This window comes from Lissotriton helveticus, chromosome 5_1 (genome assembly GCF_964261635.1).
Source record: "Lissotriton helveticus chromosome 5_1, aLisHel1.1, whole genome shotgun sequence".
Lineage (NCBI taxonomy): Eukaryota > Metazoa > Chordata > Amphibia > Caudata > Salamandridae > Lissotriton > Lissotriton helveticus.
The window spans coordinates 1,591,550,289-1,591,565,719 of NC_136065.1; the positions used below are offsets into that span (position 1 = coordinate 1,591,550,289).

Genomic DNA, 15,431 nt, shown 5'->3' on the forward strand with positions numbered 1-15,431 from the left:
AGTTGGAAATTGTATTTCATTTGAACTTCTATCAAAGAATTCCTTAGATTGTGGACAAATGGAAGTCAAAATCTTGCAGTAGAGCCCCATCCTGAAATTGATACACAGTAAAATATGCAGGCTGGACAATGCGCATCTCTGTTCTGTACCACGGTTTATACAAGAAAGTTATTCTGTGAAGCTTGTTTCTAATGAAGAATGTGAACTGTCCACAGTTAATCTCCTGACCCGTGGAACTGCTGATTAACTTCAGCACAGGAAATATTTGTTGCCTCAGCCAACCCTAGGTCCCCGGTGTTCAACGCACAACACTGTACTGACTTACAGTGGAGCATTCTGTGTAGCACCAAGTATTTGGTGTTTATGTGGAAATCCGGTTTCATTTTGGTGCTTACCTTTTTGTTGGTTGTCTTTATAATAATTTTTTTTATATATATATCGGCAATTCAGACAGTGGAAGTAACATACTTTTAAAGACTGTGTAATCTGCAATATCCCGCAGGTAAGAAACAAAATACATATTGCATTATCAAGACTGGGAATCATTCAGAGCTCGGCAGCCTGACTCCTCCACAACATCCCACACAACTCTCATCCCACCATGCCTCGGAGCTCCACTAGCTCCAAATACACAAACGCACTCCTATCAAACTCCTATACATTCAGGGTACTACACAACTTAGGCCCCCATCTACCTGAACAGTTTCCTCTCCTTCCACCAACCACCCAGCCACCTCTGCTCCGCAGGACTCCTTTACTCGCAGACGTCCCACGCATTACACGGAACCAGATCAGGAGGATGGGCTTTCTCTTGCATCACTCCTAAAGGTTGGATCAGCCTCACACTCCACATATGAGCCGCCTGTCCTCTACACGAATTCTGCAAGAAGCTGAAGACCTGTCTTGTCAATACCCAACCTATCGTAGATGGGGATGGCACACACCTGCTCAGTGCTAGGATACCCTCAAGGGTGATGGCACTCTTTGCTAATAAAACAGTATAAAGATAATGAATACATCACTAAAGCAACATGATACAATAAGTACCACATGAGACCAAAGCAAAATGGTTCAAGGAAAAGTAAAAAGTTCTTGGCATAGGAATGATTATGGGAGAGGTACAAGGGAGTGGAACTGCCTCAGAACAAAAAAATACCAGTAAACAGTAACATCTGGGGTGCAGCTAATAGCCAAACCCATGATGCTTCAGATGGTGAATGTAACCCCCCCCTCCCCCATATGGAGGAAAATATTTGCGGATTAGTGCGCAACACTACTCGTTGCACGCAGGGCTAGCAGGTGTAATCCATTGAATGAATATTCATCTTATAAAGGGCGATCTTTGCCTGAAGGCGCTGCGGAAGGGGCCAGCAGTCGAGGTACGTGAAATGCTCCCCATGGTTGGATGGTGAAGAGCCAAGTCTTCAGGGGCTTGTGGAAGAGAGCATTGGCAGTGAAGTGTGCAGGGTGCATCATAACCTTGACAGGAAATAGTGTAGAATAAGGTAGCACCATCTCCAGGCAGCCCAGAACCCAAAAACACCTGAGCACAAAGACTTGAGGTAGGGTGCGTTGGTCAGCTCTATGCTGGAAGGTTCAAAATAGATTTCCATATTTAAAAATAGCTGCCTGGCCTTCACCTATATAGGTATTGCGCTCTTGGGAGCGCATCCATCACTATTCAGCCAAGCTCTTCTCCTTGTTAGTCAATGAGTATTTCCGCTAATGTCTCAACAGGCAACAAGGATCCTATTCCTGTTCACTGAACAATTTTTTTAATTGTTTAGTTTGCCCGGTATGTGTTTTTTCTTCTCTATCCGTACTGTTTACCCGTCCTCGTAGTTTTTTCTAGATCAAGCCTCAAACCTTCCCTCATTCTTGTCCCAGAATCTGTAAACGTTGCCCCAAGCAGTTGTATCCTCTTTGCAAGTGTTACACTTTTTTGCAATGCTGCAGTTGCACTGCTGTTTTGTTACATACATTGTAGAGTTCTAATGTTTGGGGTTTATGCTCCAGCCCATATTAAATGGAAATAGACTGCCATCATTTCTTCAAGTAAAAACACTCTGAATAACTGCGGAATGTGCAGCTCCGTATCTTAGGCTCCTGTCCACTTGCCCAGTCAATGTTCCACTCAAACGTTTGTATGATAGCGGCACGCATGGCTGAACCACGCATGCCTCTACCACGCAGCCTGAACCATGAGTACGTCTTAACCACAGTCTTTGAATGTACTCCAAGTGCACAAACTTTGTAGAACAGTAGTTTAGCTATTCAGAGCCCAGCTGAACACCTAGAGGCTAGTTAAGCATTTGTCTGAAACACGTCCTCGACTTTGTGCGCTCAACTAACGGTCAGTAAATGTTTAGTGAGCTCTTTCTTGAACATTGCTGTAGTTCTGTTGAGTGTGTACTGGCATATTATTCCATACAAAATGTGTATGTACTCTAAGGCTCCACTGCCCTTAAACTGCTTCACATGTATTAAACTCCTTTAATAGAGGCCTAGTTGAGGATGCGTTTAATAAAAGTGCTCTACTAGTTTGATAATTTCAGTGGGTTTGATACTATTGAGCTTGTTAATAAGTGGTCAGCACCCTCCTGTAAAATATTTTTATTTTTTTAATTACTTTTTTCATGACCACCTTCTATCTGTTGGTAGAGATCGGATTTAAGGACCTCAGACTGTCCTCTCTAAATAGGGTGAACAGTGATGTCATGGCCTCCATTCTATCGGACGGTCGCAGTCAGTCTTCCTAGAGCAGAGCCAGCGACTGCTCTGCTGTCTGAAGACTGACCAATGGGAAGATCTGCTGCCCAGTGATGAAGCCCCACAGTAAAGGAGTCCTGGGCCTAGTGGGTGGTTCACTGGCAGGCTGAAGCAGAAGGGTAGAGCTATTGGAACAAATGGATCCTTTGTGGTGGTGAAGGCGGCAGTTTCGGTAAAGGGTGTTTGGAGGGACGGGGGAGGAAATCTGGCCTTTGTGGTTGGAGGAACGAGTATTTGGTTGCTAGTTAGTTAGAAAATGGCATATTATTTAGTTACACCGTAGTATTGAAGTGGGAACCGGTTGGAAATAAATTGGGTCTGGCAGTGTGGAAGATTTGGAATCAGCCTAATTCCTTTCACAGAGTGAGTGAGGGTTCGGTGTTGGCTCGATATGGCTGCCCTCCTCTATTGAGAGATGTCTTACAAGGAGATGTGATGGACAAAGGCAACAAAAGCTGTCAGGAATTGGTGCAACGTGATGATGGGTGTAATTGGGGGGGGGGGGGGAATGAAGGGCTGGCCTTATTGTACAGTGATCATTTTAGTAATGGTCATTTTGTCTTTCAGCTCCAGATTACGACAAAAGCCAGTGGCTGAAGGAAAAGGAAACGCTGGGACTGGACTTCCCGAATGTAAGATATGTTTCTCAGGGTTGTTCTGGGTATGGGCGGATCTTCGAACGGGTAAACATGAGATGGTATAATGGTTATTTCCATGCTGCACGCCTCCCATGACCACTTTAAATCACACTACATTATCCAGGTATACCGAGTCTCATTGCTCAGTAAGTCTTGCTCACGTTCCTACATGAAAGCACTTTGTGACCTTCTAAGGGACCGGAAACATTGTGCAAGTACTGCAATATAATGCACCAGACGGCTTCAGCATCTTCATAAGTGGGCTTAGCAGAGTGGCACTGGCATTGCTGTGTTCAGGCAATATTGCATTAATATACTGCCATCTGTACCTGTATACATTCCACCTCCTCAGCAGAGGGTGCATTTCCTTCAATATAGCTAAACCTGGGTGAGATTAGCAGGATGTTTGGATTGGCACACTACAACAAGGCACTATTACCAGTCTTTAGTAAACCACCTTATTTTTAGCCTGGATGTGGTAGTTGGATTCTGTAAAGTGCTGTTCCTACCTTCGCCGGCTCCTACTTCTTGCCTTACATTTTACTCCTGTGGTGTGCTGTTTTGTGACTAATACTCCCCGCTCGACCTATTACATGTAAAGTCCTAGATTTCAGACATTGTTCCCATACAAAGCCTGGGCTTGGAGCATAACAAACTGCACCGCAGATACCATGGGCAGCCTTGTCTCTTATGCTTGCTTGTAAAGAAGGCCGACATCCGCTTCTGGAGGAAGCGCACTGGGCATATTGACTGTCTGCACTTTCCTCCCTTGCAAAGATTACACCTATTCATCCTCTGTAACTGGAATCCAGGCGCCCAGGCCACATCTTTTGCGAATGTGTGTATTTTCTTTTTCTTTAGTCTAACTTTTTTTTTTTTTTTTTTTTTTTTTTAACTTTTTCCCGGGCACAATATCAGTGACACTCTACATTGGATGTAAGCCATTATACACAACGACAATGATGGGTACTATTTCAAACAAAAGTTACTTGAACAGTCAGGTGATTAAGATAATTTCAGTGCCCCATAAGTCCCCTACCCCCCAAACCAACAATAATCCATGCAGGAAGACATAGTAAAAAGGGATTCACATAATATTCAGGTAGATTGGTATTAGGTGTGTTAGGCACAAGACTAACCAGTTCCGAAGGTGCTCTCCAAGCGATCGGTAAGAGTCCAAATTGAAAGAGGTTTAAAACTATAGTGCTGGTTGGACAAGGGAATAGTGGCAGGCCTTTTGAGAGAAAAGTGACCAAGGGCCACCATTTATTCTCCAAATTCTTGTATGTGTCAAGCAGTATATCTGTAATCTGTTCCATCCTTAATGCTTGCCATAGCCTGACATGCCATGGTGAAATGGAGGGAGCCTTGGTTTTCTACCAGGCAGCTGCTAGAGCCATCTTGGCATACCCCAAGCAAAGCAATAGAATGGCAAGATCACTTGAGGTGTGACATTTTAAGGCGTCATTGAGTAACCCCAAAAGTGCAAATACGGCGGGAGGATGTCATGGGGTAACCCAGTATAGTTTTAATTTGTTCTGGAATTTCTGCCCCGAATGGTTGTATGATCAGGCAGTCCCATCATATATGCTGGAAGTCACCAAGTAGGCCAGAACCCTTCCAGCAGAGATCTGTTCAGAGATATAGTTTTGAGTTTACTGGGATGGAGATACCAATCAAATAAGACCTTTATAATGGGCCTCTCTAAGTCCCAGGAATGACTGTATCATGGAATATCGATGCACAGTTTCTGCCATTGGCTTTCATATATAGGGTCGCCAAGGATCTTCGTCCATAATTGGGCATGTCATTGTGTGGCTGAGGGAAGGGTGTTAAGTAGATGGGAGTTAAGGTCCAAAACTAGATCTCTGGTTCCTCCTGCCTGCCGTACCAATTTCTCAATAAAAGGGAAGCTCGCTGGTGCCTGCTTCACGGACATTCGGTTGTAGGGACCAGTGTTTCAGTTGAGTGTAGTGGTATCTTTCAGAAGATGATATTCCAAAATCTGACTGTTCAGAAGTGAGAATGTCCCAATCATGAAAAAGGTCTGAGATAAGAGGGCCCCCTCCCAGGATCAAAGGGTCCCGATGTAACGGGTGGGGAAAAGGCAGGATTGAAATGAATTTGGGTGTATGGAAAACAAGAGTATGTCTAGCCATGCAATCGGGCAACAGTATCCCACACTTTAAGAGTCGTATGAATAGACTTGCTCAGATGACCGTTAAGTGGACGATCGGGTTGTGGCTTCCAGAGTACGTCCCAGATATAGCGACCCACCACTGCCCTATCCATCTGGAGCCAGTGCTTGTCTGATTCTCTCTGGGACCATTCTGCTATAACCCTCAGCTGTGCTTCTTTAAAATATAAATAAAAACCTGGCAGGGAGAGGCCTCCTTTCTCCTTTGGGAGTCAGTTGTTTATATTGGAGTTGTGCTCTGTGATTTTTGCCAGATGAAGCGTAGGACCAGAGGAAAGAGATCTGAGAAGAAGTCTATGGGCATGTCGCTGGGCAAGCCTTGGAAGAGGTATCGAATGTGCGGCAGCCCTAGCCATGAAAGGTTCATGGGAGCCCAGCGTTAAAGATCTAGTTTAAGCTGACAAACGGGAGAAAATTGGCTACATAAAGGTCTCGGATCTTGGGGGTGAGTTTGATCCCTAAATAGGTTGTCTTTTTCCATCCATAGAAAAGGGGATGAGGACACCAGTTTCTCCATTTTGTGTGAGGAAAGGGTCAGGTTTAGAAGAAAAAACTTATGTAAGTTTATGCAGTATTCTGCCACCTTCTTGTGGATGGTTAAGTATCAATGGGGTAACACGTATTGCTAACTGAACCCGGGTAATTACAACAGTACAATAAACCGGTCACAATAGCAATCAAAAGTTCAAGGTAAACATAAGAAGGAAAGCCTTCACAAGGACCTAGTCATATGAATGAAGTAAATGCCTTTTTATTCTCAAAGCCAATTGTTAGACATTACAATTGTCTATTCACTTAGGAGAATGGTGCTCAGGGTGAAACAAAGTAAAGTGCTTAGGGTAAAGGTGCGATCGTGAGGGTTGAAAGGAATAGTAATGTACCATTTATACATTATATTTACATAATAACCTGTCCAGCCTACAGAAATCAAATCATTTCTAGTAACATAGATTGCTAAAAAGGCATTTACTGCATACATATGACTAGATCCTTGTGACTGCTTCTTTTTGTTTACCTTGAAGTTTTGATTGCTATTGTGAATTATTCTCTACTGTACTATTTTACATTATTGTGGATAGCCAATTCTCGTTGAAGAGCATTTAAGGAGTTGGAGGGTGCAGTGAGGGAGAGAAGCACATTGTCTGAAAATAGTGAGATCTGGTCTTCCACAGACCCAAAAGGAATGCCCTGAGTTTCCGGTGTAGCCCTAATAGTCACAGCTAAAGGTTATATGCTCAGTGGTGCAAATAAAAGTAGTGAGAGCCACTCCATGTACCACTAGTGAAAGGATTTGCATAGCATGCTCTGACCATATCAATTAACTTGTCATGGAAGCCACATTAAAGGAGGGTTTGGAAAAGGAAGGACCAGTTCACCTAGTTGAAGGCTTTCTCAGCGTCCAGCACTAGTAAGATAGCTGGAATTTGCTTCTTAGTAGCTTTAACGACCAGATGCATTTTTATTTTATTTAATGCGATTTTCTATAGCGCGAACTTTACCTGAAGGTGTCAGAGCACTTTACATAAGAACCAGTCGTGCGTCTGTCGTCGTGCGTCTGTCGCTCTCGAATATAGCTTGATTGGTCTGGGTGAATCCGCTTGGGGAGAATATTTTTTTGATTGTGTGGCCAAATTCTTAGTATAGCTTTTTGCATCTAAATTACCTAAGGCTATAGGCTTGTAGGATGCAAAATACTGTGGGTCCTTTCCCGGTTTGGGAATAATAGACCATCTTGTTAGTTGCCATATGATTAAAGAAGAATGTAAGATATGGTGTTAGCTCTGCACTAAAAGTCTTATAAAATAGTGCAGTGAATCTGTCGGGTCCAGTGGATTTCCGCTACTTCAGGGTGGATATGGCTAGCTGGATCTCCTACTCTGTGGGGTTGCTCCACTCCTCATTCTAGGCTGCTGACACTCAGCAAATATATTCCTGCTATTTATTCTCGTTGGGCTTCCTCATAGGGCAGTCCAGAAGTATAGAGGGCTTTATGAAAAACCTGGGCTTTAGCTTGTCTAGAGGTCACAAACTCCCGTGTCCATATAGATTCTGTTAATCTATTCTTTCTCGTGCTTTACTCGGAGTTGGCGTGCTAGATGGGTGCCTACTTTATTTCCCTGATCCTATGTTCGATATTTAAGACGCAGTAGGGTGTATTCAGCTCTATTATTATAGATGGCGTTTAACTTTCTCCCCTCAAGGCAGTGACCTTCCTCTTTAGTGTCACTGTAGGTGTTTCTGTATGTGTTTTTGTGGATCGAAGTTCTGCTTCAAGAGCTAATCTGTCCAGAGTTTTTTCTGATTGGTCAGGGCAGATGAAAGAGCGATACATTTTCCTCTGACAGCTTTAAATAAGTGCCACAGGTGGTGGGAAAAATTAGTGTTTTAACTTTTATTTAGTTGAAAGTATTTCCTAATTATTTTGTGTAGCTCGTCTATAAAGAGACTGTCTCTAGTAAGGGATACGGGGAAAAACCATTGAAGTTTTTGGCGTTGGTGGGGGGGGTCACCATTCCCAGTCCACTCAACAAGGGCATGGTCGGGCATCACGTGGGGTGGAATTTCACTGCTGAAATAGCATGTGTTAAGGATTGGCTAATGAACATGGAGCCCTGAATTTGAGCGGCGAGAATGTGTAAAGAAGGTATAATCCCTTGTGTTGGTGTGTGTTCGCCACACGTCCAAGCCAATAGATTGTAGGGACTGCAGCAAAGCTGTTGAAATTATCAGAAAACAATGGCTCCTGTGGTCTAATGGCAACTTAATCTTAATATAGAAATGCACAATAGCGATATGAAGAGTTAAATTGATGTCAAAAAGAGCAAGCCGAACTCACCATAGATTTGGTGACCCGAGCAGACACTCGCGCTGTTCTGCTGCGAAGCGGCCCTGTTGCAGGCTCATACAGATCCATGATCCTGTAAGACCTCCCACATTGAAGTACTTATTATAAGTAAGGACTGAGCAGCTGCCAATCGTGCCTCGTGGAACCATCGTGCTCCTGCACCTCCACCGCGCGCACACATCCATGCGGTACACAATCTCTGTGCCTTCCGATATCCCTGTAAATAGGAATTTTCCTGGCAGTGCCATTCAATAATTTGCCAGCCCACCTCTACCCTCACCAGTGCGCCCGGCTGGGTCCTTAGTGAGCATTTTTGTTCACTAGACTCACGGTGGAACTCCTTCACTAGGCTGTGCAGAACATCCTTCAGGTGTCCCTACACTTCTAGGACCTGAAGAGACCCTATTTTGCACACAGGGTCGAAACGCCTTCGACTATTTACAAAAGCGAACCATTAACCAGCACTTATAATTGTCTAAAGACCACAGGAGCCATTGTTTTCTGATAATTTAATCACCCTGGTTCCTAGTGAGTAGGGTTCCCTTGTCCTTGGTTATAAGCAAAGCTTTTGTAAAGCGGTTTGTGCTTGCGTGTTGGGTAGGCGCTATCTGGACCCGCTCTGACTCCGTTTCCCCCTCCAGCATATCGCCAAAAAATGTCCTAGGTACAGTAAATAAGAGTCTATACAAAATGAGATAGGGACCATGTTGTCCCACAATCAAAACAGTTGAAATGAGATAGGGACTTTGTTGTCCCACAATCAAAATAGTTGAAATACCTGTAGGAGTTTGTTCGTGTAAATCATGAAACCTTCATATGAAAATAGCTAATAAGTAATGTAATGAGTCAACGGTATAAATGGTGGCCATTAGTGAGCTAAATAAGATACAGTGAGGGTGACAAATAGGACATCAGTCAAAAAGGAGCTTCCTCCCTGATGGGGTCCAACATACAAACTGGCTGCATACATCATCAATTAATAATAGCTACATCTAGAAAGAGTAATGAGCCATTTAAGGTACAGTCAGCAGCTCCTGTAAGCCCCTAGGTAGTCAAACATACTGTAATACAAAATGGAGCTTCCCCCTTAAGGGGCCTAGCATACCAACCATCTGCATGCATTTTCAGTGATCAATAGACACAACAAGTAAGAGCATCAAAGCTCATCAAGTATGACTCCCACAATGAAACAAAGGTAACTGTTTCAGCCATGAGCGCTTCTCTTCCCTTGTTTCCTGGAACGACATTGCGGAAGCCAGAATCCGTTGCCTATATCAGAAGGGGGTCTGGTGGATGGGTCTTACATTGCATTGGTAGAATGCTTCAGGCCTGAAATCTTCACTCCAACCAGGGCAGCCACCTCTTGCAGATCAGTTTTTAATGTTGTCTTTCCGAATTTTCTCGGTAATTGCCTGAACTGTTGTGTCCTTGCCAGGGTTGCTGGGGCAAAATCTTGCAAAATATAGCAGGACGTACCTTGAAAGGTCACTTCATTTAACTATCTTGCTGCTTGGAGGATGGCTTATTTTGCTTTGAGATACTAGAACTTTGCTGAGACATCCTTGGACTCGTTTGTGACTTTAGAGCGCCCCCCCATCCCCTCCAAGCCCAGTATTTCGGGGGAAAAAACGGTAACAAACACTTTTAGGTCTGGGCCTTCGGCTCCTTCTCCAGACCACATAGCCTAATGTTATCACGTCTAGAGCAAATTTTCAAGGCCCTCGAGCTTTAGAAGCATGGCGTGGAGGTGCTTTAGGCAGTTGGTAGAGTTCTCCAGATGCTCTTCCCTCCAAGTGAGTGTTTGGCAAGTAGTTTCTAAGTCAAGCGCTCTCGTACCAAGAGTCCTCCTTTTGCTGGAGAGCTAAGAATGTAGAGATAATTTCAGCTCGAATGGTGTCTATGGAGGTGGTTTTAAGTCCTCTCATATTATTTGAAATCTCTAAGAGAACAGGCGGTCTTAGTAAGGTCATGTTACCTTCTTTGTGGGGGTGTGTGATTGAGATGGCCGCAAGGCCGTTGGTGGAAAATAGCTTGAGACCCTGTTCGTTTGGGAGGCATGAAGATTACATTTTTTAAATGTTTGTTCTAACTATATCACATAGCAGTCCAGATCGTAACCCTATTGTACCGCAATATTCAACCTCCCCAGGGGCCTAGAGTCCAATCATCGGTGGTACAAATTCTGTAGTATCTATAGGCGTTTTTGAGCAACAACTAGAAGGGGCAATTTGTATAAGACCGGAACTATAGTTATCCTGAGGGGGGCAGCCATTATCTGTTCAGGGCAATCCTATCAGCAGGTAAGTTATGGCATGTGCTGATGAATAGATCATGATGGCCATGGTAGAGTGCCCCTAGGCATCATGCAGCTGGGTGGAGCAGATGGATCCAGCACAATAACAATGCCAGAAAGCAGCTGCCATTTTAAAGAAACAGTGGGCCTATTGTTACAAAATCAGTGCAGACTCCAAGCTGTATCCTTCATTCTTTCAGGCAGTCCCTGGCCTTACTAAGATGAGGAGCAAGCTATACAAACTCTGGCAGGCCGACGCCGATACAAATGCTGCTATGGGGCTCTTAATACATTTGGGCTTCCTCTTGACCACGGCGCAGCCGCAGCATCCACCATCGGAGCACTTCCAGCAACGGGGATCGCAGTGGGAGCAAATCCGCTATAGGACCTTTCACCTACATTTGTCCTACCTTGCTCTGCAGAATGGTTCTAGCACTGACCTTTTTACCCAGTTATGTGCTGAATAAATATTGTGGGTTTTTTTCCCTTTGAAACCACTCATTTATTATGCATGAGGATTCTTAGAAAAGTCCTCTGCACATGACGTACATAACTGGATTAACCTACTCTGTATAAGTCATGGTCCTCTTCCTCCTAGGGCGAAAGAACTACTTTGCATAGTTGCATGTATTGATTTAGGCTCATTTACATAATCGTACTCCCAACATATCGAACCCCGAGGCTATCTTTATGGTATAAAAGAACCATACCTTCACTAGATACAGAGAAGATGCTTCCACAAGACAGAGATCCTGGCATGCCAAAGCTACAACACGCAGCAGTCTGACATCCCTTGCAGGGTGCCCAACTCTAGACCAAGATGGGGTCCTTCATTCTCTCCCATCAGGTAACGGCGTTGGTTCTTTCCTAGGGGATTCTTGGCTTTACACCCACATACATGCTAGATACAGTCAGCATCATACCATATGAGTTTTGCTGCTTCCCTGTGCGAGTTAATCTTAATATACCCATGGTTTTATGCTACTGTTGTCACTGATTGCATTTGTTTTTTATAAATGCTTTTTAAACCTACCTTCAGTCGCTGTTACTCAGTGCTAAAGCACTGAGTCACTTCCTGGTAAATGCCCATTAGGGGGGTCCAACCATAGAGGGTGGGGGAGGAGCTAAGGCTTCAACTGGCCATTTAACGCCAGCCACATCATGGGAGCGCAGTGGACGCGCACCAAATGCAAGCCCATCTGCGCCTGTCCGGGGCCAGCCACTATGCCCGAATTTTACACTATACCCCGTCTGACCTAAAGTTACTGCACTCTAAAAACTACCCTCTCAATCCCTCTATTGTCCCCAGACTGGCTAGGTTAGGAATCATGGAAACTAGGTGCTCCTTCCCAAAACTTGACCATTCTTCCTATGCTGCAGAAAACGCCCAGATACGGGATAACGACGGGACACCGGTATTAACATTCAAATATATAAACACTTTCTCCCAGGCTGAACACAAACTATATTTATTCCACCTACTGGACTAAACTAGACATTCTTTTATTAAATGAAACCTGCCTTTCACAGGTTTCTGCCCCTGATATCTTGGCTGCCCTCCCCAATAACTACTATATCCTCCAGGCAAACCGACCTTCTGGGAAAATTGGTGGAGGGGTCGCCGCCATAATTCGTTGGGAATTGAAATTCACTAGACCTCACCTGGGTGGACACATTGTTAAATGCGGCTCTGTTACCCCTAATGTGTACTGCTATATAGGCCCCCTCAAAACATGCCCTTCCCCCAAATATTAGGTGAACAAATGGCTCATCTAATCAGCTATGATAAAATTTTGTTGATCGGCGACTAACTATTGGTCTAATGATGCAACAGGTCAACTACACTCGGCAAAATGGATCTATTTACCTAGTGGGTTGAACAGTACTCAACACGTAACATCCCCCACACACATCAAAAGAAACACACTTGACCAAATTTGGACATCATATCTCAGTGTCCCCTTGCACTTGGTCAGATCACTTTCTCATAAAGTTTGTGATCAACAATACGACAGGCAAACCCCCAGTTAAAGGAGGACTCCTGGCAAGAAATTGGAACATTGCCAATTAATGCCTTTGGTGGGAACTGTTCGCCAGTGAGCTGCAATCAGCCTTCTGTTAACCATGCAGTGAGGTTTTCCTCACTTAGGTTAACAGCAGCTAGCAACGAACATACCCCTCTTAGGACAATAAAAAAAGCCAGGTGTCATCAGGCCCAGCGTTGGTTCTTGGAAGAGTTAAAGACTCAAAAACGAGCTCTGCGCTAAACTGAAAGGAAATTGAGATGGAATTACTCCCCTGATAAGCGATTTACCTAGCTCAATTTAAGGAATACAAAAAATCCATTTAATCTAATGAGAACACTCACTACTTTTAAGATCCTGAGCTCCACTAATAAATCGAAAGAAATATTCACAATTGTCAATGAGCTATCCAATCATGATAGTTATCCAGTATTATGGGTGTCTTTCATAGATTCACATGCCTGAATCATTCCCCGTCGTCGAGACCGGAGTCTCCGGTACATAGAAAAGTAATGTCTTATAGACCTACATAGAGAATAGTAGGCCTAAAGGACTCACCTTAGTAACATATCCATGTCCTTTTGTAAAAAGGACCAAACTCTAGAGAAGAGCCAATCAGCTATCACCTCCCTCTAGAACCTTCCTGGCATGAGCCTCAGTCCCTCAGATTTTGAAACGCACGTTGTGCTAAGGGAGTCTCCTCTGAGCTCTGCTCAGATTCTGTGTTTTTTCACTTCATTAAATGACTTTGTTGTCAAGGATTCTTTTCTACTATGGATAATCTTCAATTACATTCTTTAAAGAAGGTCTGGTAAGGAGAAGAAACGATTTTTTAAAAACCTGTGCAACTTGTTTCTGGAGGTTGTTGTGCTCTGATCCTCACACGGACCGCATTTACTTTCTATACCGCAGGCCAAAGACTGCAAGGTATGTCGCACTTTCTCAAGTACGTTTTTGAGAGGTCGTAAAGGGCGATTTTTAATATGGTGTCAAACACAAGACCAGAGAGGAGGTTTTTTATTTTCTCCAGTGACCGTGATGAGGCATTATCCTCAACGTCTAGACGACCTCAAAAGAGAAGAGAATCTCCTCCGACTCATTCCTCAGGGGAACATCCTGAGAAGGCCCTCAAAAAGACCACTCATGGGTCTTCTGGGTGCAGTTCTTTAAAATCTCCTCCCTCTGTGGAAAAGGAGAGTAAAGGACTTGCTTTTGGAGAAAAATCATGTAAAAAAGACTACTTCTGAGCCGTCAAAATCACCTCCTCTGGTCATAGCACCCTTCAGGAAAGCGTCTTCTATACCTCCTGAGGTAAAGACTAAGAAGCCAACATCGTCAACAGGATCGTCGATGAAGAAACCATCATTGCCTATTATGGCCTCGTCTGCGATGGCCTCGTCTGCGATGGCCTCGTCTGCGATGGCCTCGTCTGCGATGGCCTCGTCTGTGACTGCCTCATCTATGATGGCTTGATGGCCTCGTCTACGATGGCCTCGTCTACGGCGGCTCGTCTACGGCGGCTCGTCTACGACTGCCTGTTTACGGCGTCGACGGCCTCATCTACGATGGACTCGTCTACGACTGCCTCGTCTACAACTGCTATGACTGCCTGTTTACGGCGTCGACGATGGCCTCGTCGACGATGGCCTCGTCGACGATGGCCTCGTCTATGATGGCCTCGTCTATGATGGCCTCGTCTATGATGGCCTCGTCTATGATGGCCTCGTCTATGATGGCTTGTCTACGACTGCGTCGTCGACGACGGCCTCGTCGACGACGGCCTCGTCGACGATGGCCTCGTCGACGATGGCCTCGTCTACGATGGCCTCGTCTACGACGGCCTCGTCTGACTGCTCGTCTACGACGGCCTGTCTATGGCGTCGACGATGGCCTCATCTACGAGGGTTCGTCTTCAATGGCTCATCTACGACGGCATCGTCATCGTCGGCCTCGTCTATGACTGCTTGTCTACGATGGCCTCGTCTTCGATGGCCTCGTCTACGATGGCCTCGTCTACGATGGCCTCGTCTACGACGGCCTCGTCTACGATGGCCTCGTCTACGATGGCCTCGTCTACGATGGCCTCGTCTACGATGGCCTCGTCTACGATGGCCTCGTCTACGATGGCCTCGTCTATGATGGCTTCGTCTATGATGGCTTGTCTACGATAGCTCGTCGACGACGGCCTGTCTATGGCGTCGACGATGGCCTCGTCTACGATGGCCTCATCTACGAGGGCTCGTCTTCAATGGCTCATCTACGACGGCCTGTCTATGGCGTCGACGATGGCCTCGTCTACGAGGGCTCGTCTTCAATGGCTCATCTACGACGTCATCGTCGGCCTCGTCTATGACTGCTCGTCTACGACGGCCTGTCTACGGTGTCTTCGATGGCCTCGTCTAAGATTGCTCCTCTACGATGGCTCTTCGTCGACGGCCTCGTCTACGATGTATTGTCTGACGTCGCCTACGACGGCCTCGTCTATGACTGCTCGTCTATGACTGCTCGTCTACGACGGCATAGTCTATGACGCCGAACTCGTCGACTGACTCGTCAACGAGGGAAATTCCGACAGTTCTGGAATCTCTTATAATGTGGTAGAGAGGGCTGCTCAACGTTTTAAGATCTCAATGGTCTCTCAAGAACAGGTCTGCTTCTTGTATGA

At 45.1% G+C, this 15,431-nt stretch overlaps 1 protein-coding gene across 1 annotated transcript in view; it reads left to right on the forward strand.

The window, feature by feature from the left end:
• The window catches only part of LOC144753724 (glutathione S-transferase Mu 5-like), a 145,865-nt gene that overhangs the window by 69,311 nt on the left and 61,123 nt on the right, over positions 1-15,431 (forward strand). The window contains exon 3 of the mRNA XM_078641310.1: positions 3,337-3,401. Within this exon, the coding sequence (XP_078497436.1) occupies positions 3,337-3,401 (65 nt within the window). The remainder of the gene's footprint in view (positions 1-3,336; positions 3,402-15,431) is intronic.